A 23,731-nucleotide genomic window follows, 5' to 3' on the forward strand; every position below is an offset into this window, starting at 1 on the left:
AGCAAACTCCCTTGTAAAAGAAAAAAATCATGGCTCTCTTGAGCCAGAATGATCATTCTTACCCTATCGTCCATTTTTGGGTGGTCTGGTCACACTTTCGGGAGTGTGCATAGCAAACAAACTGATGAAGAGGTAGATGGATAAAAATCCAATACAAATTTAATCCAAACAGGCAACGTAATCCAACAAAGGCCGAGAAACACACCATAATGTAAACGTGACCAGACAAAGACTAAGTGAACAGCAGGAACTTAAATACACATTGGTGATGAGCTAAATGACAAACAGCTGTGATGATAGTTAGTGTCCAGATTAGTGGTAACAGATTAGTGGTGGGAAAATCAAATAAAGGAACACAGGAACTGAAGAATTACAAACTAAAAGTCCATAAACAAAACAAAATTGAACATAATAATGACAGAAATAACACAAATTGAAGTATGAAAATAATATATTGATCAAAAAATATGCTTTTGGTCCTGTGCATGCTGCCAAAACAGCGCCGACCCGTTGAGGCATGGATTCTACAAGAGCCCTGAAGTTGTCTTGTGGTATCCGGCATTAAAGACATTAGCAGCAGATCTTTCAAGTAGGTTGCAGGGTGGGACTTGAAGGTTCAGCACATCCCACAGATGCTCGGTTGGATTGAGATCTGGGGAATTTGGAGGCCATGGCAAAACCCTGAACTCTTCATCATGTTCCTCAAACCATTCCTGAACAATATGTGCAGTGTGGCAGAGTGCATTGCTGCTGGAAGAAGCTACTTCCACCATTGTCATGAAGGGGTGTAGCTGGTCTGCAACAATGTTTAGGTAGTTGGCACGTGTCAAATTGATGTCCAGATGAATGGCTGGACTCAGGGTTTCCAAGCAGAACATTGCCCAGAGCATCACACTTCCTCCACTGGCGTGTCATCATCCCACAGTGCATCCTGGTGCATATTTTCCCCAGGTAAACAGCGCACACATAAAAAAGTTCTTCATGTGATGTAAAGGAAAACGTGACTCATCAGACCCAGCAATGTTCTTCCACTGCTCAAAGGTCCAGTTGGGGTCATCATGGCACTCCGATTGGTCTGCGGCTACGGTTCTGTTGGCTTGGACCAGACGGAATAGCCTTCATTGCCCTTGTGTGTCGATGAGCCTTGGGCACCCAACAACCTGTTGCTGGTTTGTCCCTCCTCGGGCCACTGTTGGTAAATTCTCACCAGTGTTGACCGGGAGCAACACACAACCCTTGCCAGTCACCTTGTCATAACAATTTGGCTCTTGTCAAAGTCGCTCAGATTTGTATTCCTGCCCATTTCTCCTGCACTGAACACGTTGATTATGAGAACCGATTATTTGCTTACCATCTAATCCTCCCAGACCTTAATATGTGGCCTTGTTAGGAGATGATCAGTGATATTCGATTTACCTCTGACTGGTCATAATGTTTTAGCTCATCAGTGTATATCCAAGTGGAACGGCTTCTTGAAAAAGAAAAAATGTGGAGCGGAACTTGATTTTGTCCATCAGGAATTGATTGGATGGTTGTGGTTTGCTTTTGCTTTGATCTCATATGAGTGACAGGTTGTCCTGCCCTTGTGCCAGAAGAGAAGTGATGTCATTGCAAGATGGAGGGGAAGTTATTTTGATTAAACATTATGGGAGCACATGAATTTAAATATATATATATATATATATTACACGCACAGATAAATGATTTATAATAAATACTGCACTTTTCCATAAAAAAAATAAATGAATAAAAAATAATAAAAAAAAATAAAATAAAATTAAATTAAAAAAAAATTGCTCTGGACTTCTCTTTGTGTTTTCTGGGATGTTTTTAAGTTTGTATGCTTAGTTGCTTAAGTTTGTTTTACATATAATTAAATTTTAGTGTTGTAAAGAAATTCAAATGCAGGCACATGAAACAAGATCATGCTAAACTCTGACTAACTATGTATGCTGTAAATGTGAGAAGCTCCATAAAGGTTTTGCAGTCCTTTTACTCTCTCTCTCTCTCTCTCTGTCTGTCTTTCTCTAGAATCAGGCTGAGGCTCATTATAAAGGCCATAAACATGCTCGTAAGCTGAAGGCATTAGAGGCTCAGAAGAACAAACAGCAGAGACGACAACTCGACAACGCGCATCACAACCGAGACAGAGACAGAGACAGAGAGAAGGACAGAGAGAGGGACAGGGAGAGAGAAAGCAGCAGAGTAAAAATGAGCGCTCCGGATCCACTTCCTGCTCTGCTGGATGACACCACCATGGAGGGAAGTAAGTGAACTCACAGACAATTAGCCATGTAAGCATATTCGTTACTGCATGAAAACATTTCCTGATGTGTGAATAAAATGTGTTACACAAAGCATAAAATGCATTTGCAACCCATTTAACTTCAGTGATTTGATATCTTCCAGAGTGTGTAAATCAGAGAATATTGGAAATATATATCCCAATATACTTGGGATGATTGTCATAGGCTGCATGTGTCTGAATAAAAAACTTTTAATATATATATATATATATATATATATATATATATATATATATATATATATATATATATATATATATATATATATATATATATATATATATATATATATATATATATATATATATAAATCGTAACTTTTTTGTTTGTTTGTTTTTGAAAAGAAGTCTCTTATTCTCACACAGGCTGCATTTATTTGACCAATAAAAACAGCAACAAATGACAAATGTTTTGTTTTGTAATATATTTTAAAGTATAATTTATTCCTGTGATGGTAAAGCTGAATTTTCAGCACCATTACTCCAGTGTCACATGATCCTTCAGTGTCACATGATCCTCCAGAAATCATTCTAATATGATGATTTGATGCTCAAGAAAAATTTCTGATTATTACCAATGTTGAAAACAGTTGTATATTAAATGGAATATATTGCATATTTTATATAATATTATATATTAAGCTACTGATTAAAAGACATACTAGAAAGGTCAAAATAAAATACAGAGAGTGAAAATCTGGGCCAGATTTATAATGAGTGTTATTGTGAGACTTGAGTAAAGAAAGTAAAGAAATTTGGACTTTTGTCATTTTATTTTAATATGCATTTTAGAAAAATCATGAATTTAGCTTGCCTGTAGTTCCTTCACTGCTGTGAATATCCTTCAGTCCTGCTCTTCATGATCTGGATTGAGGGGATTTCATTTCTCAGTGAAGGACCTGACTTTCCTCTTGTCATGGGGAAGTACTGTGACAGAGATCAGAACAACAAGCCGACAAAGAGCTTTGAGCTGTCCCTCTCCAATAATCTTTACCTTTTCATCCCTTTAAAACTCTTTCTTCTTCTCCTCTGCCCAAACTCTATAGAATATGATTAGAAAAGCAAACCGAATATAGGCCCAAGGGATACGATAAAGAAAAAAATAGAGAGGAGAGAGTTAGAAACTCCACATCCTTCTGCAACAAGACCTTGAGTGTGGAAAAAGCAAGCAAAAGAGATAGAGAAAGCAAATGAAAGTGGAGGGCGAAAAGATCGAGAGCAAGAACACCAAGCTCATCAAATCACATTTTAATATTCGGCCCCATTCATGGCGACAACGGTGAGAGGCTGCGTACAATCAGAAAGGAAGAAAAAGGGAGATTAGATAAGAGAGAACAGAAAGAGCGAGAGAGAGTTTAAAAGAGCTACAGAGATGGAGAATGAGAAGATTAGCCATTGCATTTTTGTCTCAGAGCCTTTGTGTTTGGATTAGCTCTATGCACATGCCAACACACCCTTCATGCTAGCAATGTGCAGAAATAACTACTGTATTTCCAAAATTTACACGCTGATGTGTTGCCCGAACAGCTAATCTGTCTTAAAAGAAAGATATTCGGGTTCACCTGTCCTCAATCTGAGCCTTTTTTAAGGGTCTTTTATTGACCAAAGGCACATTATTGTGTTGCAAAACTGTAAGGATTTGTGTAAAACTATTACCGTGACACTTTGTGACAAGTTAACTGTAAACTGCATGTGGAGGGACCGTATTAGCAAGCTAGTTAACCCTAAAATGCCATATGTATTATTGCCATAAGTCTTCTACATCAATACAGTACTTTTTTTCCTTTTGTATAAAATCTACTATATGTCTTCTGCCCCCTGGTGGATTATCTATGCTTTTCAGAAAGTAGAAGGACTTTCAGTATTATTCAATATTATTTCAAATATTATTTCCAAAACATGTTTTTTTGTTTTTGCTAGGAAATCTTTGCTGATTTTGATAGTTAAAGTAAGTGTAATAATAATGTACGGTGTAATAATGGTAATAAAAATTAATAATGTTTCAGAATGAATGTTTTCTGGATATAAGCAACTTACACATTATTTTATGCATGTTTCATTCAAATATGATACAACCTGAGGTGTATCTATTTTTTATTTTGTATATTTATATATTTGTTTTTGTTGTTGTATATATTTAACGTGATTTATGTATACATTTGATACGTGTGTGTGTGTGTAAAAAGACAAATTAAATTAAAAAGAAATACAAATTAAAGAAATATTTTACTATATATATATATATATATATATTTTACAGTACTGTGCAAACATCTTAGGCCACCACAAGATTTTTGTTTTAGCAATGTTTTAATGACCATCCATATTTTTTAGTCTTCATTACGATACAAACTGAAAATACAGAAAATATGTATACAAAATGTAAAAAAAAAAAGTTAACAAAATTGTTTCTTTTTAGCAAAAATCAGTATGTAGTTTGACCTCCTAAACTGCATCCAGTTTCTCCAAAAAAGAAATCTCATCAGATTTTGAAATTTTTCTTGGCCTTCCAGTCCTTTTCCGTTCAATTTAGGTTCAAGAGAGCCGGTTCCTGCTATTGCTCAAGTGTAATTGGAGGTCACAAAATACTTGCCCCTTTAGCCTATAAAAGCTGTTTTTTTCTGCTTTTTAATACTGCATACAAATTTACAGTATTTTCTGTTTATATTCTAATAAAGAGACTGATAAAATAAAAATGTAGATAAACTAGTTAATGTCACTTACTGACTAGCCATTATGACCCATCCCTACATCAGCATATGTACATCAGTCAGTTACAATGTGGTATTTTGCTCACTGATGGGTTAACGCTCTCATTTAACAGATAGCACGCTCTCAAACCCAGTGTCATCTCACACACATTCACACACAGGAGAGCTAATCACTCAATGGATTTTGAAACGCTCTTATGCTAACGCACACACACACACAGACACACACAAATTGAGCTGATTGCCTGATGAAATTAGCAGTGTTCCATCATTAAGCTCGCAGCTGCAGGGGCCAATCACAACTCTACAAGCATGTCAGCCATTATTAACAGCCATGAGATGCTGGAAATGGAAAGGGAGGATGGGAGGGGGGTTCTGGAAATATCTAGAAGAAGGGGTCCATTTTATAGCCGCTATTGAAACACTTTGAATGCTCTCGCTGTCAGATCTCTCAGATCGTTTTCATCAGCAGCTTGCTGATGTAGTATCAACAAGCGCAGTATTTTACATTTGCTGAATTAATTTTTGTTTGTTTGGGTTTTTTTTTTTTTTTTTTACAAAGACAGAGTTAAATATAGTCATCATGCTCTATCCTGTTCTCTTCGCTATCCATCACTCCATTCTTTCACATCCGTCCCCGTCTGTTTCATGTTGCACATATCTTTGCAAAGATTGAGCTGTCCAAAATGGAAAAGATTTAAAAAGAGTGACTCAGATCACATTAGTCTTTGAAGATCAGTTGTACGAGCCCTACTGCAAGACACACACACACACACACACACACTCTCCACAGGGAGATGGGCACAGAGTGTTACCCAAGGCAATTCTCTCCATTTCATTAACTTTCGCACATTTTTCAGGTGTGAAGGCAAACCTCCCACACACGCGTGCTCACACACAACCTTCCATTTCCTGCTCTGTTTTCCTCACACTCTTCCTCTTTACCCCCTCAGGAACCCCCTTTTAGGGCAATTGGTATAATCTAAATCTCAATGAGGCATAGAAGGATCAGTCTATCTGATTCCCCAGAAGGGGGAATTCAACAGATCTGTGCACATATCAGAAAAGCAACAGTGTGAGTGTGAGAAGAAACAGCCTCATGGGCCACTTCTCACACATACCTGTTTTCACGTGTTTAAATCCTGTGTTAAATTACTCAGCAAAACTAAGGCATTAGGACTCCTACAGTGATTGTAAAGGTCAGTGCTGCACTCTCTGATGGGTCATAAATTCACAAACACCTATTACTGTACATGTCATGTGGAGGCAGTCCGGCTAGGGGAGGTGTTGGTTTTATGACAAGGCTGTTGCACAGACTTTACTAGCATCTGGAATGATTATAGTGCATATGCTAAAGACATTGATAATGTGTTACTATCACCATTTTGTTCTGTGGTTCTTGACTGGTTTTGCTTCAGGACCCAGATTTTACATTGGACATCAGGTTTTCGTATATAAAAAATGTTTAAACCTAAATAAAATCAAACTTATATATTCATATTTTATTACCATAAACAACTTTTGAAAAATTCAACAGGCTAAGTGTTTGGTTTTTAAATGTATCTTGAATTTCGATGGCATATGCGATCAATAGCTAATAATTAACATCAGAAAACACATTGTGGTCAGCACAAACTGTGTTATTTATCCTTTCAGCCTGTGTTTAATGTAGTCCTGGTCATATTTTCTTTTACCTTGTTCATTTGAGGATGAAAGCATGTCATATACAGTCCATGCTGGCCTCTAATTAGCTATTTACATTTCTACATTTGAAGGAAGCTTTTATTCAAAGCAAAGCATTTTTTTAAATTGAGTATCTATCCTCCTTGTTCTTGACAAGCCTAGTGCGTTTCGAGTTATGGGTTGCACTTCCGGTTTGTGGAACTTCCATTCAAAAAGACTGAAACAAATCGTTTCAAATCATAAGTTTGCCCTACAAATAAAGCTTATCCATCAGTGTGTCAATTTTCCTTGATGTTTTATTTTCAGACATCAGGAGAATAACGTAACGCTTAGTATTTTAACGTGACGTGTTATAACGAAAATCTATGGCAAGAGTGCTTTACAGTCACAGCATTCATTTCCTCATGATTATTTTCTTTTTTTTTTTCCCTTTGCAAGCTGCTGTTAAAGTATGAAAAAGGACAACATATACTGCACATTTGCAGCCTGTTCTCCCACTTTAATTTAAGATATATCCCATTAATAATTCACTGGAATGCATGAAGAATCTCTCGTTTTTCTTCTCAAGGTTTCTTTGCAGGTTTGTTTTCTCAGGTATATACAAATTATTATCTGCCAAAATGGCGGAAAGCACTTTGAAATAGTATCACGCAATGCTGAAGTCAATGAACATTTTTGATTAAGGCAATGTATGTTACATACTACAGATATATATTACTACAGTGATATTTAACCCATCCATAATATAGCTGTGGAAAGAATTGCGCTTTTGGGGTTATTCATGATCTGTTGAAAGTACGTTGTTGATGCTTTTACACTTCTAAATGTCCTTTTAATGATCAATGGATGAAGGGTGAGTGGAATAATGTCATTTCATTGTACCCAGAGCGAGCCTTTCACAGATTGTGTACAGCTTAATGGAAGCTACACCGATAATTTGCGCAAAGCATCATGGGGTGTAGGAATAAGGTGAATAGAGTAAGACAGCTGTCACAGGCAACATTTTAGCAAATATGAATTGTGATTTGTGATTCTTAGAAACAATATCTAAAGCTGCATAACACCCTGGAAGGCCAAAGGTGAATAGCCATCAATGGTTATTCAAATATGTGTCAAATTTGAGCCATCCATAGGTTTTTAATTTTAGTTGCACTTTATTTTACAGTACATGCACTTACATTGCCGTTCAAAGTTTGGGATCGGTAAAAAGAAGTCTCTTATGCTCACCAAGGCCGCATTTATTTGATTAAAAATACAAAAATAAAATAATAATAATATTGTGAAATATTACTACAATTTAAAATAGCTTATCAATGTTGAAAACACTTGTGTGCAATTTTTTTTTCAGGAATCTTTGATGAATAGAAAGTTCAAAGGAACAGCATTTATCTGAAATATAAAGCTTTTGCAACATTATAGATGTCTTTACTGTCACTTTTGATCAATTTAATGTATTCTTGCTGAATAAATGTATTAATTTCATTAATTTCTTTCCAAAAATAAAAATTATAAATTCTTACTGACCCCAAACTTTTGAACAGTGGTGTATAATGTTAAAAAAGCTTTCCATTTCTATTCATCAAAGAATCCTGAAAAAAAATTAAACAACTTTTCAACATTAATTAAATGTTTCTTGAGCATCAAATCATCATAGTAGATTGATTTCAGAAGGATCATGTGACACTGAAGACTGTAGTAATGATGCTGAAAATACAGCTTTGACATCACAGGAATGAATTACATTTTAATATATATTCAAATAGAAAACAGTTATTTTAAATTGTAATAATATTTCACAGTAGTAGTGTAATATATATATATATATATATATATATATAAAAAACATTAAAAATCTTACGGATCCCAAACAGTGATCCCGGCAGTGTACATATACTTACAGTATACCTAAGAGAGAGTACTAGTTAATATAAGGTAACAACATGGGTAGAGGTTATGTATGTGCAGTATGTACATAGGGAAGAGGACTGTAAAATAAAGTGCTACCATTATTTCTTTTAAACAGTTTTATTATGTTTGTTTAGATGATCACAAAATCCGGTTCCAGTACCGAAGCAGTGGTATTATTGAAAAGTCAATAGAGAGGTGAAAAAATGGTTCTGTGTGCTCAGTGAAACTGAGAGAGCACCTCATTTGATTTCTCACTGCCCAGGCTGCTGTGGCCCTTATCTTCTTTTTCAACAGAACAGATCAAATAGAAGGACATGGCACTAGAGTTTCAAAGGCAGACTTAAATAAATGACTCTGAAGTTCAACACATGACCGGTCTATAAAAGCTCAGCCTCAGTAATGTTGCATGGCCGAAAACAGTCTGTCTGAAAGTGTCTGTATTTATGTTTGTGTTCCTGTGCGCTGCACATTTCTGCCAATTTGGATAGTAGCCCACAGCTAAATTACAGCCAGCAGACATTCAGATGTTTGGGCAGAAAGGATATTTTTATGCTGAATAGTGGTGCTCTGCTGCTGGCTTACTGCCTGCACTTACTGATTGTTAGATAGATTTTCAGCTAATAAGTAAAATAACACACATAGCCTACACAAAACATCTAGTTTACAGATGTCTCCCAAATGGACTGTTGTGAAGCTTTCTTTGTGTCTGCCTGTTTGTTACACATTTCAAACCATGGTGTTTTAAAATATCTAGAGTGCTAGCGTTTCAGTATTCACAGTCATCTCATTATAGTAGTTACTTGGTTGTAGAGGCTTTTTAAAACTCTTAAAGGGATAGTTCACACAAAAAAATCATTCATCTGGTTATGTTTTCAATATAATGAAGGTGAAATGAAAAAAGTACCACAGAACTGGTCCATATGATGTACACTATTTCCAAGTCATCTAAAACCATGACAAAATTTGAATTAATTTGCCCTTGAAAATAATAGTATTGATGTATTAATAATAAAATGATGTATTGAAGTACTGTAACAGTGTCCCAATTGTGGAGGAATTATTTTTTTGAGTTGAATCTTTTTAATAAAATGCTTGCTGTAGTTCACAAAATCGGTCTGAATTATTCATTTATGAAAATGAATAATTCAGAATAATTCTTTCTTGAGCTGTAGTATGACGAATACAGTATAATGCAGTATAATATAAAATGTGACCCTGGACCACAAAACCAGTCATAAGGGTGAAACTGAGATTTATACATCATCTGGAAGCTGAACAAATAAGCTGTCCATTGATGTATTGTTAGGATAGGACAATATTTGGCCGAGATATTTGAAAATCTGGAATCTGAGAGTGCAAAAAAATCAAAATATTGAGAAAATCACCTTTAAAGTTGTCCAAATTAAGTCCTTAGCAATGCATATCCACTCACAAAAATATTTATATATATAACATTTAGTATATTTAAGGTAGGAAATTTACAAAATATCTTCATGAAACATCATATTTACTTAATATCCTAATGATTTTTGGCATAAAAGAAAAATCGATAATTTTGACCCATACTATTGTTGGCTATTGCTACAAATATACCCGTGTGAATTATGACTGGTTTTGTGGTCCAAGGTCACATATAATAATGCAATGCATGTTTGGACCACCTTTATAATGTTTTTTTTATTATTATTATTATTTATTTTATTTTTTTTTATAATTTTATGGTTCTTTTTTGTCATTTTGTAGCCTGACAGCCCCAGTCCTCAGTTACTTTCATTATATTGAAAAGACGTTTTCTGTTCCACAAATTAAAGTAAGTCTCACAGGTTTGGAACAATGAGGGTAAATAAAGTATAACAGAATTGTTATGTAGTATGTGGGTCAAATGTATCTTTAAAAAAAAAAAAAAGAAAAGTAAGAAAGAATAAAACTCAAATATCCAGAAACGCTCCTGCAGATTTGTATTATTATATGTGAAGGGGCACAGCAGTCTGACATTCTCTCTCTCTCTCTCTCTTTCTAGCTGCAGTCTGTGACTCAGAGCCTGTCGTCAGGGTGGATGATGCTCAGTCTAGTTCAGTGGTCCTGACACCGATATCGGAGGTGTCGTCTGCAGACATGTCAGTCTCCTCCCCTCACTCCCAGCACCCAGACGGTCAACTGGATCCTGCTGGTGCCACCAGTGAGACAGGCGCTCAACAGGATAGCCCTACGGGGGACACACCGGCAGAGAAAGACCCCAAAAAGGCCAAACAACATCTGCATTGCCCTATCTGCAAAGTCACCGTCAACTCCACCATTCAGATGGAAGCTCATAATAGTGGTGCATACCTTTTATTTTATTTCATTTTTTTGTTTTCACTACTGTTTCCACTACTGCAGTCAGTAAGATTTTTTTAAAGAAATTAATACTTTTTTTTTCAGCAAGGATGCATTAAATTGATCAAAAGTGACAGTAAAGACGTTTATAAAGTTACAGAAGATTTCTACGCGGTTCTTTTGAAGTTTATATTAATTAAATAATCATGAAAAATATGTTTCATGGCTTCCACAAAAACATTAAGTATTTCAACACTCATAAAAATTAGAAATGTTTTTTGAGCAGCAGATCATATTAGAATGATTTCTGAAGGATCATGTGACACTGTAGACCGGAGTAATGATGCTGAAAATTCAGCTTTGCATAACAGGAATAAATTACTTATTAAAACATATTCAAATAAATGCAGTCTTGTTGAGTATAAGAGACTTTCAAAAACTAGGGCTGTCAAATGATTAATCACAATTAATCGCATACAAAATAAAAGTTTGAGTTTGCCTAATATATGTGGGTGTACTGTGTGTAATTATTATGTATATATAAATACAAACACATCAATGTATATATTTGAGAAATATTTACAAGTATATGTATTTATTTATATTTTTATATAATTTATATTATATATAAATACACTTTTTTGTACATAAATAACATATTTCTCTTAAATATATACATTGATTTGTGTGTATTTATATATACATATTATTTACACACATTACTCACACATATATTATGCAAACTCAAACTTTTATTTTGTATGCGATTAATCACAATTAATCATTTGACAGCCCTATCAAAAATATAAAAAAGTCTTAATGAATGTTAGTATATTTACTTATTTTGGTCTGTAAACCCCTAAAAATCAACCCCATATACCAAATATATACGAATGAGAATGACGCATCATTTTTATCATACAGCATTTTTTATCACCTCCATAGTAAATAATTTTTTCAAAATACATTTTTATTAAACAATATTGTAATCATAGATATAACTGTAGACCATTATTCCATACTTATTCAACACATTTGTTTCAAACATTTACCAAAATTGTTTTTAATTCCATACATTCACCCCATAAATTGAGTGTATTTGTGCATAAATAAGTAACCGTCATCATGTGAATTCCTTCACCTTTCCACATGTCACAGGCACCAAGCATAAACTAATGATGGATGGACAGAGTGTGTTGCCCCGACGACGAGGGAAAGCAATGTCATCCCGTGCCTCATGTAAAAGCAAGCGATTGGCCAGTAAGGGAAGTGTGGGCGTGGCCAGCAAGAGCTTCTACTGTGAAGTTTGCGAGATCCATGTTAACTCTGAGACTCAACTTAGCCAGGTAACAAAACAAATGTACATAGATGCATGTTCACATTTCATGTGTTCTCTGTTATAAGGACAATTCAGCTCCCTAGCCTAAACTAGCTGTGTTTTTGAGTATCAGGGTTATTTTATTCAGTCAGAAATTATCTTCTAGAAATTGCCAGTCCATTGACAGAACAGCTGGCGATCATCTACACCATTAACAGACACATATTTTATCCTGTGGTCATTGGCAGGTTGATTGACAGGTTCAATGTTTCTCAGAAGAAACACATCTCTCCTTAGCCAAGTCTGTTACCTGGTATAATTGTGTTGGGGAAAGCATGTGCTATAGTTTCACACATGAAAACATTAAGTTAAAGATGTATCTTGCTCTGCAGGTTATACGCATCTCATTACCTCATTTGGATTTCTGGGTTGGATTTTCAGTATACCAGGAATATGCTAATCAGGCCAAAACTCTTTAATTTAAAGTCATTGTAACTGATCTGTGTTCCCAGTGCATATTGATTGGGCGTCTGTGTGCTGGTGGAGATTAAATTGTTGACACCTTGTCTGTGTTTTTTTTTTTTTTTGTTTGTTTTGTTTTTTTATGGTAATATGACTCACCAAATTTATCATATTGACATTGGATCTAATCAGAAAATCTTCTGGCATGGAATTTATAAACGCATATACTTTGTTCATAAATCATAACCACAGTGAACATCTCATAAACCATTCTTACATAAATTGCTGCATTGAATTGAAACATTTTACACCTTTTTTCTGCTTGTGTTTCATGATTGAGGTGTGAGTGAGGACATGGTGAGGACCAAATGTCCTTTTTTGGTCCCCATGAGTAAAACAGCTTATAAATAATATGAAATGAAGTCTTTTGAAAATGTAAAAATGCGGAATGTTGTCTGTGATGGGTAGGTTTAGGGGTAGGGTTAAGGTTAGGGCATAAAAATAAATTTTTTGCACAGTATAAAAATCATTTAACATATGTAATGTCCTCATAATGATTGGAAAACCTGTGTGTGTGTGTGTGTGTGTGTGTGTGTGTGTGTGTGTGTGTGTGTGTGTGTGTGTGTGTGTGTGTGTGTGTGTGTGTGTGTGTGTGTGTGTGTGTGTGTGTGTGTGTGTGTGTGTGTGTGTGTGTGTGTGTGTGTGTGCACGTGTGCGTGTGCGTGTTTGTTGGTTGTCCTCTCAGGCCCAAGGAACATGACATTTAGTGGTATTTCATGCTTGCCTTAAGCCGTCTCTGAAGTGTAAAGTAAACAAAATGAAGCCTGTTGAATAAGAAAGAAGGGACGGAAAGAGTTGAAGGGTACTATAAAGTTAAAGATTTTTTTAGGGAAAAGCTGCACTTATTTGTTTATTATGAAAACACATCTGTCAGGCTTGTAAATGCACCACTAAAAGTACGCCTTTGTTTCTGTATTTGTTTAGCACATGAACAGCCGAAGGCATAAGGATAGACTGGCTGGGAAGCCCCCAAAGCCCAAGTTCAACCCTCACACCAAGAGCCAGCCTACCTCAGCAGCATCGGTGAGCACACACAAACACACACTACATGCTCATAGTCATGCCTTCCTGTGGCTCAAACAGTAGAGCATGGTGCAAGCAATATCAGAGTCATGGGTTTGATTCTCAGGAAATGCATGAATTGTTAACATGTGTATCTTGAATGCAGTGCAAGTTGATTTGGATAAAAGCCTCTAACAAATGCGTAAATATAATAGTTGTATTGAGCTAATCAGCACAGAGCAGTTGAAAGTAAAAAAAAATCAAATATTATTGTCTTATATACTGATGTACAAATACATAATTAAAACCCAGGGTTCATTTTAAGCAGTTGGACTGATGATGATTGACAGGATAAGATAATAAGGCATGCCTCATCTCAGCATGACTGAATGGAAAGGTTGAAGGGGAAGGGGGAGGAAATAATTGAGGGAGGATGCCATGTATCATCCTGATACAAGGAATAATTTTGCGTAATTAAAATGATTTTTATGTCTGCTACTCACACGCACACACTCTGTTATAGCAGCTCAATCTTTTGCAGCAGGGTGTCAGATGGAACGGTTATGCGAGTGGCGCCGTGTCTGCTATGAAGAAGGTTATCAGCCAATGCAATCTCTCCTCTCTGTCCTCGCAGGTGAGTGACAGATCTTAAAGCCGACTAACAGTCCATGATTAGACTCTCTTAAAAATGTAGTGCATAATTTATGTGCCACATACAGTGACAACTTTAGATCAACCAATGGCTTGACTTCGGGTCGGGACTAAATGTTAATTTGAAACTTGTTTGAAAACAGTCATTCTGTGTGGTGCAGCTTGTGCAGTAGTTCTCAAACTTACAAGGGGGTCACAGGATGACATAAGTGTTTAAATTATTTTGAAATATTAATAATAATTAATTGATTTAAAAAAATAAAAATGCTAAAAACACACAAAATTATTTATATCATGGTCTGTCTGAATACTACATTCTGATTGCCTGGAATTTGTTCATTAAAACCATTTAATGCACTGGTCATTTCAGTCAGTTTAATCACCTTTCTATTTACCTATATTTACATTGAAGCACACACACACACACACACACACACACACACACACACACACACACACACACACAAAAAAAAAAAAACACGTATACAACACTCCCACACATACACTACAAATAATTTTAGTATTTACTTGATAAAATCCTCATAACAATTTGCACATTTTAAGAAATTTTACTGCTACTGCTCTCTGTAAAATTTATCTGTTATTATCAAGTAAAATCTACTTACTATTGAACTTAACATTCATATAGAATTAAGTAAAATCTACTTAACTAAGTTAAGTAAATTTAAAAAAATTAACTTTTTACTCAAATAACATAACATTGTAGACACCATTTCTACATATTAGAAGTAATGCGGCACTCACCCAAACACAGAGACTTCAATATCTGGTACACAATACACACTTATGGTAAAATTCGATAGATCATTTTTGAGTGTGAATGTGTCATTTTGAGGACAAAGTGAACTACAAATGTCACAAAATTGTAAGTTAATAAACCTAACAACAAAAGCAATGATAAAACAGTGTAAATACAGCTGTAAAACAGCAAAAATCTAATGTATTCATGCCCCAGTGCATGATGGGAACACCAGTATCAGAAAAGTTGAATAGGTTTTACTTAATTTTAAATTTTTGATATTTAAGCTTTAATTTCTACAAGCTTGAATTGAGTATTAATTTAGAATTTACTTTTTTTTTTCAATTCTTGCCTGAACTAACTTTTTCATGTAGAAATTAATTTTTTTTTTTTTTTGTAGCATTTACATTTACATTTTTATCAGTGTAGAAATCAGAGATCGCACTTCACTTCAGGTGGTTCCTTGCCTGATGTTGCCTAACATGTTCCTTGCCTAAATGCATGTTGTGCATTTAAATCATTTAACGCACTTATATTATCTTCCTCACCCCCTTAATAACCATTTTTTTGTTTTTGTTTTTGTTTTTTTAAGGAGATACAGAGCCCCCCACATGACATGCAGAAAAAAAATGTAAATCGTGCGCATGATTTACTATTTCGTTCCCTCGATTTATAAATCGTGCACATGATTTACTGTTTTGTTCCCTTGATTTATAAATCATGCGCACGATTTACTGTTTCGTTCCCTCGATTTACTAAATTGTGCGCATGATTTACTATTTCGTTCCCTTGATTTATAAATCGTACGCACAATTTACTGTTTCGTTTCCTTGATTTTTAAATCGTGCGCATGATTTACTGTTTTGTTCCCTTGATTTATAAATCGTGCGCATGATTTACTATTTCGTTCCCTCGATTTATAAATCGTGCGCATGATTTACTGTTTTGTTCCCTTGATTTATAAATCATGCGCACAATTTACTGTTTCGTTCCCTCAATTTACTAAATTGTGCGCATGATTTACTATTTCGTTCCCTTGATTTATAAATCGTGTGCATGATTTACTATTTCGTTCCCTTGATTTATAAATCATGCGCATGATTTACTGTTTTGTTCCCTCAATTTATAAATCGTACGCACAATTTACTGTTTCGTTTCCTTGATTTATAAATCGTGCACATGATTTACTGTTTTGTTCCCTTGATTTATAAATCATGCGCACGATTTACTGTTTCGTTCCCTCAATTTACTAAATTGTGCGCATGATTTACTATTTCGTTCCGTTGATTTATAAATCGTACGCACGATTTACTGTTTCGTTCACTCGATTTATAAATCATGCGCATGATTTACTGTTTTGTTCCCTTGTTTTTTAAATCATGCGCACGATTTACTGTTTCGTTCCCTCAATTTACTAAATTGTGCGCATGATTTACTATTTCGTTCCCTTGATTTATAAATCGTACGCACAATTTACTGTTTCATTTCCTTGATTAATAAATCGTGCGCATGATTTACTGTTTTGTTCCCTTAATTTATAAATCATGCGCACGATTTACTGTTTCGTTCCCTCGATTTACTAAATTGTGCGCATGATTTACTATTTCGTTCCCTTGATTTATAAATCGTGCGCACAATTTACTGTTTCGTTTCCTTGATTTATAAATCGTGCGCATGATTTACTGTTTTGTTCCCTTGATTTATAAATCGTGCGCATGATTTACTGTTTTGTTCACTCGATTTATAAATCATGCGCATGATTTACTGTTTTGTTCCCTTGATTTATAAATCATGCGCACGATTTACTGTTTCGTTCCCTTGATTTATAAATCGTGCGCATGATTTACTGTTTTGTTCACTCGATTTATAAATCATGCGCATGATTTACTGTTTTGTTCCCTTGATTTATAAATCATGCGCACGATTTACTGTTTCGTTCCCTTAATTTATAAATCATGCGCACGATTTACTGTTTCGTTCCCTCGATTTACTAAATTGTGCGCATGATTTACTATTTCGTTCTCTTGATTTATAAATCGTACGCACAATTTACTGTTTCGTTTCCTTGATTTATAAATCGTGCGCATGATTTACTGTTTTGTTCCCTTGATTTATAAATCGTGCGCATGATTTACTGTTTCGTTCCCTCGATTTATAAATCATGCGCATGATTTACTGTTTTGTTCCCCTGATTTATAAATCATGCGCACGATTTACTGTTTCGTTCCCTTGATTTATAAATCGTGCGCACGATTTATTGTTTCGTTCCCTCGATTTACTAAATTGTGTGCATGATTTACTGTTTTGTTCCCTTGATTTAAAAATCATGCGCACAATTTACTATATTGTTCCTTCGATTTGCTAAATCTAAGTTTACTAAATTGTGTGCATGATTTAGCAAATCGAGGGAACAAAATAGTAAACCGTTCATACAATTTAGCCTATATGGGGGGATCTTTCAATAATGTGTTAGACAACGGGGGGCCTTCGAGTCAAAAAGGTTAAGAATCACTGAGCTATTGGCACAGAAATTATTCACTGCACCTTTAAAAAAAAACTTTGTGATATAATAAATTGTTTGCATTATGATTCACCCCCCCCCCCCCCTCTCTCTCTCTCTCTCTTTCAGACTAAACTGGTTCTACAGAAGCAATTGACAAAAAATTTGACCGCCAGCTTCCTGCCCACTCACATGACTCCACCCACCCTCTGCACAGTCGCGGCCAATCCTCTTGCACTGCGACACCCACCGGGCACTACTTTCATTCAGACGCCGATCCTCGGCCCCGCCCTCTTTAGGCCAGCGCCTGGACCTCTGAGAGCCACACACACTCCCATCATATTTTCCCCTTATTGATCACCCATAAACGAAATAGGCACGCTCTTTCAACAAGGGCGCATATTCACGTGATTTAGTCTTACGATCCGATCTCAGTACTGACGGTCTCTGTGCAAACTTCGTCCGTGCTCCCGCTCTCTCCACGCTGTATACACGCGTATATATAAACACAAACACATAGTGTTCCCTATCCTCCTCAAAGACTGTGACTCTGAGAGCGTCACTCTTGAACTATGCAGCAAAGGGAGAGAGAGTGTGTGAGAGAGATAGAGAGAGAGCAAGACCATATATGGTATATGGGAGGGGCCTCATTGCTAACACCATGCACTATGCAGAAGAACGCTTGATTGACAGGACATGACTGATAAGGAAGTGAAAGAGCTATAAGAAGGATATTTAGCTTTGCTTTATGAGATATTTATCATTATACAGATATTAATCAGGTTTTTATTCTATAATTTATTAGAGGAAAGCCAATTTTAGAGACCTATAACTGCGCTAGCTGTTTGTTTAGTGAGGAAATGCAAACATCCCTTTACTTGATGCTTTTTTTTTAGTATTTTCAGTTGTCATTCGTCTATTTTCATGTCGTTCCATGTGGATACGCTGCTGTCGGTCTGTGTATTCACACGCATTTCAATTAACCTCATCTGACCGACTTTTGTTACAAATATAAACCTCATTGGTCTGTCAGTTTACAGATGCTAAGGCTTTCTGTCATGGGTAATCACCGAGTAACACAGAGTGCCAGTCTAATAGACGAAGGTGACAATTTGGTAGCAAGGCAGCACACACTCGCTCCCAATCAGTGTCATAATTTTCTCAGTGTTGATGCATAGATTAGGTGATTTGAGATTGCAGATGCACACACACACACACACACTCACAATCTCAGATGAGATGATTACAGTTCAGTCACAGTTTGATGTGGCCTTTTATGTCTGCATATTTTGCTCTCAGTATTTCCTTATTACGGCCTCACAAAGGTCAGTACGCCTGTCAGAAATCTGTCCGTGTCCCATCTAGATTAAGATCTAAAACCTCACCATGTTATTTGCTTGTGTGTGTGTGTGTGTGTTTGATCCAAAACCTGTCATGAATTCATTACTCCTTAGATTTTATTCAGAACAACATTTCTGATTCTGATTTAGTTGCACAGAGAAGCCATTGTAAAAACATAATGACCGTAATGACGGTTAATGAATATTCATCAGTACTGTTAAAGGGAGGGTGCAGGAGTATTTTAAGATTACGCTTGAATAGCTATGTATTTAGTTTAAAATATATTCATCCTCTACAAGTATACAAGTGTTCCTCTCAGAATGCACAGTCACATCACTTTATCCCAGATCAGTGCCATCTGATGGTTGTAAGTGGATTAAAGGGTTTTTCCCCTTCATTTATTACTCACCCTCATGTCGTTTCACACCCGTAAGACCTTTGTTCATCTTTGGAACACAAATTAAGATTGATGAAATCCAAGAGGTTTTTTTTAGCCTCAATTGAAAGCAACTAAATTACCACATTCAAGGTCCAGAAAAGTTGTTAAAATAGTCCATGTGACTACAGTGGTTCAACCTTAAAGGTGCTCTAAGCGATCCTGGGTGGAGTAACTTCCTGTTGACGTTCGAAGTGTTGTCAAACAAAACAGAGGCTAGCTAGACCCTCCCTCCTCCTCCTCCTCCTCCCCTCCGTGCTTTCTGAAACAGTCATGAACGCGCATTTAAAATCATTCTTGTCTGTTATTGGCTGGAGCATGTTTATTATGATTTGTAGTTTTTGTTGCCGTTTTTGGAGCTTGTGGCGACTACAGAGACCGTGTTTTTTTTTTACATTGTTATCAGGGGACAGGCAGCTAGCGGATAGTGAGGAGATGTTTGCTGTATGTGACAAAAAATGTTTTGGCCTCAAAATGCGTGACATCACTTAGAGCTCCTTTAATGTTATGAAGCAATGAGAATACTTTTTGTGCAAAGATAACGACTTTATTCAACAAATTCGTTTGTCCCCTGTCAGACTTGAACACTATTTTCGTTGCAGCGCTTCCAGGGTCTACGTTAGGACGCCCAGTATTGGCTGTTCATGTGAGCAGCACGATGCATGCATGTGAGGCTGACGCAGGAGCCGGCCAATAATGAGTCTGCATTCGGACGGAAGCGCGGAACTGTGTTCACTGCGTCAACTGCGTGTGAGTCTGACAGGGGAGATACAAATTTGTTGAATAAAAGTCGTTATTTTTGTTTTGTTTTTGCACAAAAAAGTATTCTCGTCACTTCATAACATTAAGTTTGAACCACGAACCATGAACGAAGGTCTTACGGGTGTGGAACGAGTAATTAATGACAGAATTTTCTTTTTTGGGTGAACTAACCCTTTAAGACTGATCATCTGACTCCAGACCTGTAGAATTAGATGTTGCTGTTAAGTCTATGTAGTTTGATCAGAGCCATTTTTCATCTGTCTGGTTTTTTTTTCAAACATGCCCTAGCATAAAGAGCTTTTTGTAAATATTTTATGAATACAGCTTTTAAAAGTGAATCATTACATTTATAATATATACAATTAGAGTAAATATGTAGAATTTTATGAGATGTTTAAAGTAGATTCTTTATCTGGTTATTGTAAGTAATGTGATAATAAGAACGATCTTTACTTGATGAAGTTACTACTTTTTGTCGCCATTTCTTCAGAGACATGCATACTGAAATAAGGAGATAATCTAATTGCGAAGTAGATAAGATTATGTAGTTTTTACGTTAAATTTGTAAATCGAAGTGCTTTGAATCACACGCGAGAGAAAGAAGGCGATGGAATAAAAGGAATATTGTTTAAAAACGGGCTGAGACTGGAACACCCAGACAAGGCCTCAGAGCCTGGAGTCACGGGTGAGTCTCAAGCCCACTCAGGGCTCTTGCTTTTCAGAGGACGTTTCGCCATTTCGGGGATGAAGCCTGGGGCCTTGAACAGAGCTAACTAACAACAGCCATATTGACACTACAAGAGGCACAACATGGACAAATTCTGTTTTTTTGTTTTCTTTCTGAGGACACTTTAGAACAAGGACTTTGCTTGGATCAAATTCTCCTCTTTGTGTGTGTTTTGATAACTCCTGAACGCCAAACTGATCTCCATAAGGTCCATTGAAAGACATATAGTGAATGACAAATGACACCGGTCCATCAGTGGATACCTTCTTGCACAAGAAGACGTAACAAACGTAACTGCACCATTCCTAGTTGTGTTGTCCTCGTGAGGTCCATACAGCAGATATGGCTGGTTATGATACTTATGACTGTGATGGTCTCCGATAGGTTGATGGTTTCACATGTTGTCCAAAAGGAACAGTTCCAAAATATATTTAAGGTTGTTTGTTGTTTTTGTTTTGTTTTTTTGTTGCTTTTTCAGTTCAGTGAAATTCAATCTTTAAGCAATAATGACGGAAACTGGAACCTTTGTAAGAAAACAGAAGATGATTCCATTTCTTTCTCTCTCTCTATCTTTAGCGTATGTTTCTTACCTCGTTCTCTTAATGTTGTGAGCGCTCTTAATGATGGAGGGTGGCTAGTGTTTCTATTGCCAATCTACAGGACATTGGAAAGCTTAATTTGACATTTCCCTCTGTTTATTTTACACAAGTGGAATCTGTTCATCACAGGACAGTCATGGAAACATCCGTTGCCAGCAGTGACAAGACAGTGGATGGAATTTTCCATTTCTTCCATGTTGGTTCAGGGCTAATTTTACTATTTGAATCACACTCCCTTTTACTTCCTGCACTAGTTTGCCTGCCTTGTGCCAAAATATATTCTCATTAATGCCAAATTTAAGATTTTTTTTTTTTTTGGATAATCCAATAGACTGCACACACAAACTGTCGCATAATCAAAAAGCACAACAAAAAAAAATCTTTCCCCCATCAGTGTTTTTAAAAATCATGGAGCCTCATGTGAAAATGTGCATGTGTGCGTGTGAACTGAAAAATATGTGAATTGTGTCCAATCCAACTAGATGTTTCTTAGGCATGAACAAAGAAGAGATTTTAATAATGCTTAATAGGGACATGGCCAGTATTGCGTATTTTAAATATTGACAGACATTATATATGTTGTTTGTTCTTTGTGCTCAATACATTACTGTCTGTGACTGATCTAACATTGATCTGACCTGTCAGCTGACACAATGGGAAACGTATTTTCATAGGATTTTACGTCTTGGTTTTCTGACTCATTTGCTATTTCTCTGTATAGGGTGTGTGTGAATGCGTAAAAAATGAAATAAAGCAGAGAGTGTGAGAGAGAGAGAGAAATAAATCGATTAGATCTTCCACCTAGTGCTCTGGCTGTTCTTTTGAGGGCTTATGGGACCCCTGGTTATTGATGAGAGGATGACAGCGTGTCATGACGTCTTGCTTTATAATGACACTGTGTCGAAACTCCTCAGTTCTGTTTAAGACCAGCCCCACTAGGCAAAATCTGTAACCCATGAAGATACACACCACACAAAAGCCCTCTTTCTCATTCCAAACGTTCAGCTCAACTTTAACAATAATGCGACACCTTGTGTTTATGACGAGAACTGCAAGGACCAGTGCACATACACTAATAATTCTGTTTTCACAAGTTTTACATATTATAGTAAGTCATTTAAACCTCTACATTCATAAAACATTTTAAAGTACCTACTTTGAAGCTATCAATAGTAATGATTCCAGTATTTACTAGTATATTTAGATTGTTAATATCTTAGATTGTTCATATCTCACAAGTACTTTTTGCTCGGTTTATGGGGTGTCTGTACATTCATGGAATTAGATTTGCTTTATTTAATGAAAACTTATGCTCAAAACATATGGCACAAATATAATTCCATAGGGATTCGTGCCAGTATGGTGAACAAAAACTTAGGGAGCGTTTATGAAAGTTAACATTTGTAAGTTCAGAACAGTGAGAGGAAGAAAACAGTTAGCAAAGATGCATTGTATTTAAAACTGAAGTCAAACAGTTTTGCCTGCAATATATTTTGTCCAGTTTCAAAGAGTTTTATTCATTTTCAATTTATATATATATATATATATATATATATATATTTTTTTTTTTTTTTTTTTTTTTAAGAAAAAGGGTTAGTTCACCCAAAAATGAAATTTCTGTAATTTATTACTCACCCTCATGTCGTTCCACACCCTTAAGAGCTTTGTTCATCTTCAGAACACAAATTAAGATATTTTTGATGAAGTCTGAGAGATTTCTGTCCCTCCATAGAGATCCAACGCAACTACCACTCCAAGATCCAGAAAGGTAGGAATCATTAAAGTACGCCATGCGACTCCATTGGTTTAACCTCAATTTTATGAAGTGACATGAAAAAAAAACATAATTTATCTCTTAAAAAAATATTGATCTGCAACACGTGTTCATGAGAGCATCATAACGCACGTGTGTTGTGTTCAGACTCGTGCATCAACTCAACGCACATGCTCAGGTGTTCACAAGAGCATCACGACGTACGCGCTTTGTGTTCACGCGAGAGCTGACATTGTTGTGTGAACACGCTTTGGATAATATTTTGTAAATAAAGTGGTAAATTATGTTCTTTTTTCACAAACAAAGCACTCATGTCACTCCATAAAACTGAGTTTAAGCCACTGGAGTACTTTAATGATGTCTTTCCTATCTTTCTGGATCTTGGAGCGGTAGTTGCATTGGCTCTCTATGGAAAG

General features: G+C 36.0%; 1 protein-coding gene across 8 annotated transcripts in view; it reads left to right on the forward strand.

The window, feature by feature from the left end:
* Nucleotides 1–22,307, forward strand: part of znf385c (zinc finger protein 385C) — a 113,436-nt gene extending 91,129 nt beyond the window's left edge. For 5 of the 8 annotated variants that reach the window (XM_067373690.1, XM_067373737.1, XM_067373708.1 and 2 more), the window contains 6 exons: nucleotides 2,032–2,266; nucleotides 10,628–10,927; nucleotides 12,082–12,269; nucleotides 13,688–13,786; nucleotides 14,289–14,399; nucleotides 17,806–22,307. In XM_067373690.1, the coding sequence (XP_067229791.1) occupies nucleotides 2,032–2,266; nucleotides 10,628–10,927; nucleotides 12,082–12,269; nucleotides 13,688–13,786; nucleotides 14,289–14,399; nucleotides 17,806–18,033 (1,161 nt within the window). In that variant the 3' untranslated portion in view covers nucleotides 18,034–22,307. The remainder of the gene's footprint in view (nucleotides 1–2,031; nucleotides 2,267–10,627; nucleotides 10,928–12,081; nucleotides 12,270–13,687; nucleotides 13,787–14,288; nucleotides 14,400–17,805) is intronic. The other 3 variants (XM_067373699.1, XM_067373718.1, XM_067373728.1) reach the window with 3 other exon arrangements.
* Nucleotides 22,308–23,731: the final 1,424 nt, after the last annotated feature.

This window comes from Chanodichthys erythropterus, chromosome 3 (assembly GCF_024489055.1).
Source record: "Chanodichthys erythropterus isolate Z2021 chromosome 3, ASM2448905v1, whole genome shotgun sequence".
NCBI lineage: Eukaryota > Metazoa > Chordata > Actinopteri > Cypriniformes > Xenocyprididae > Chanodichthys > Chanodichthys erythropterus.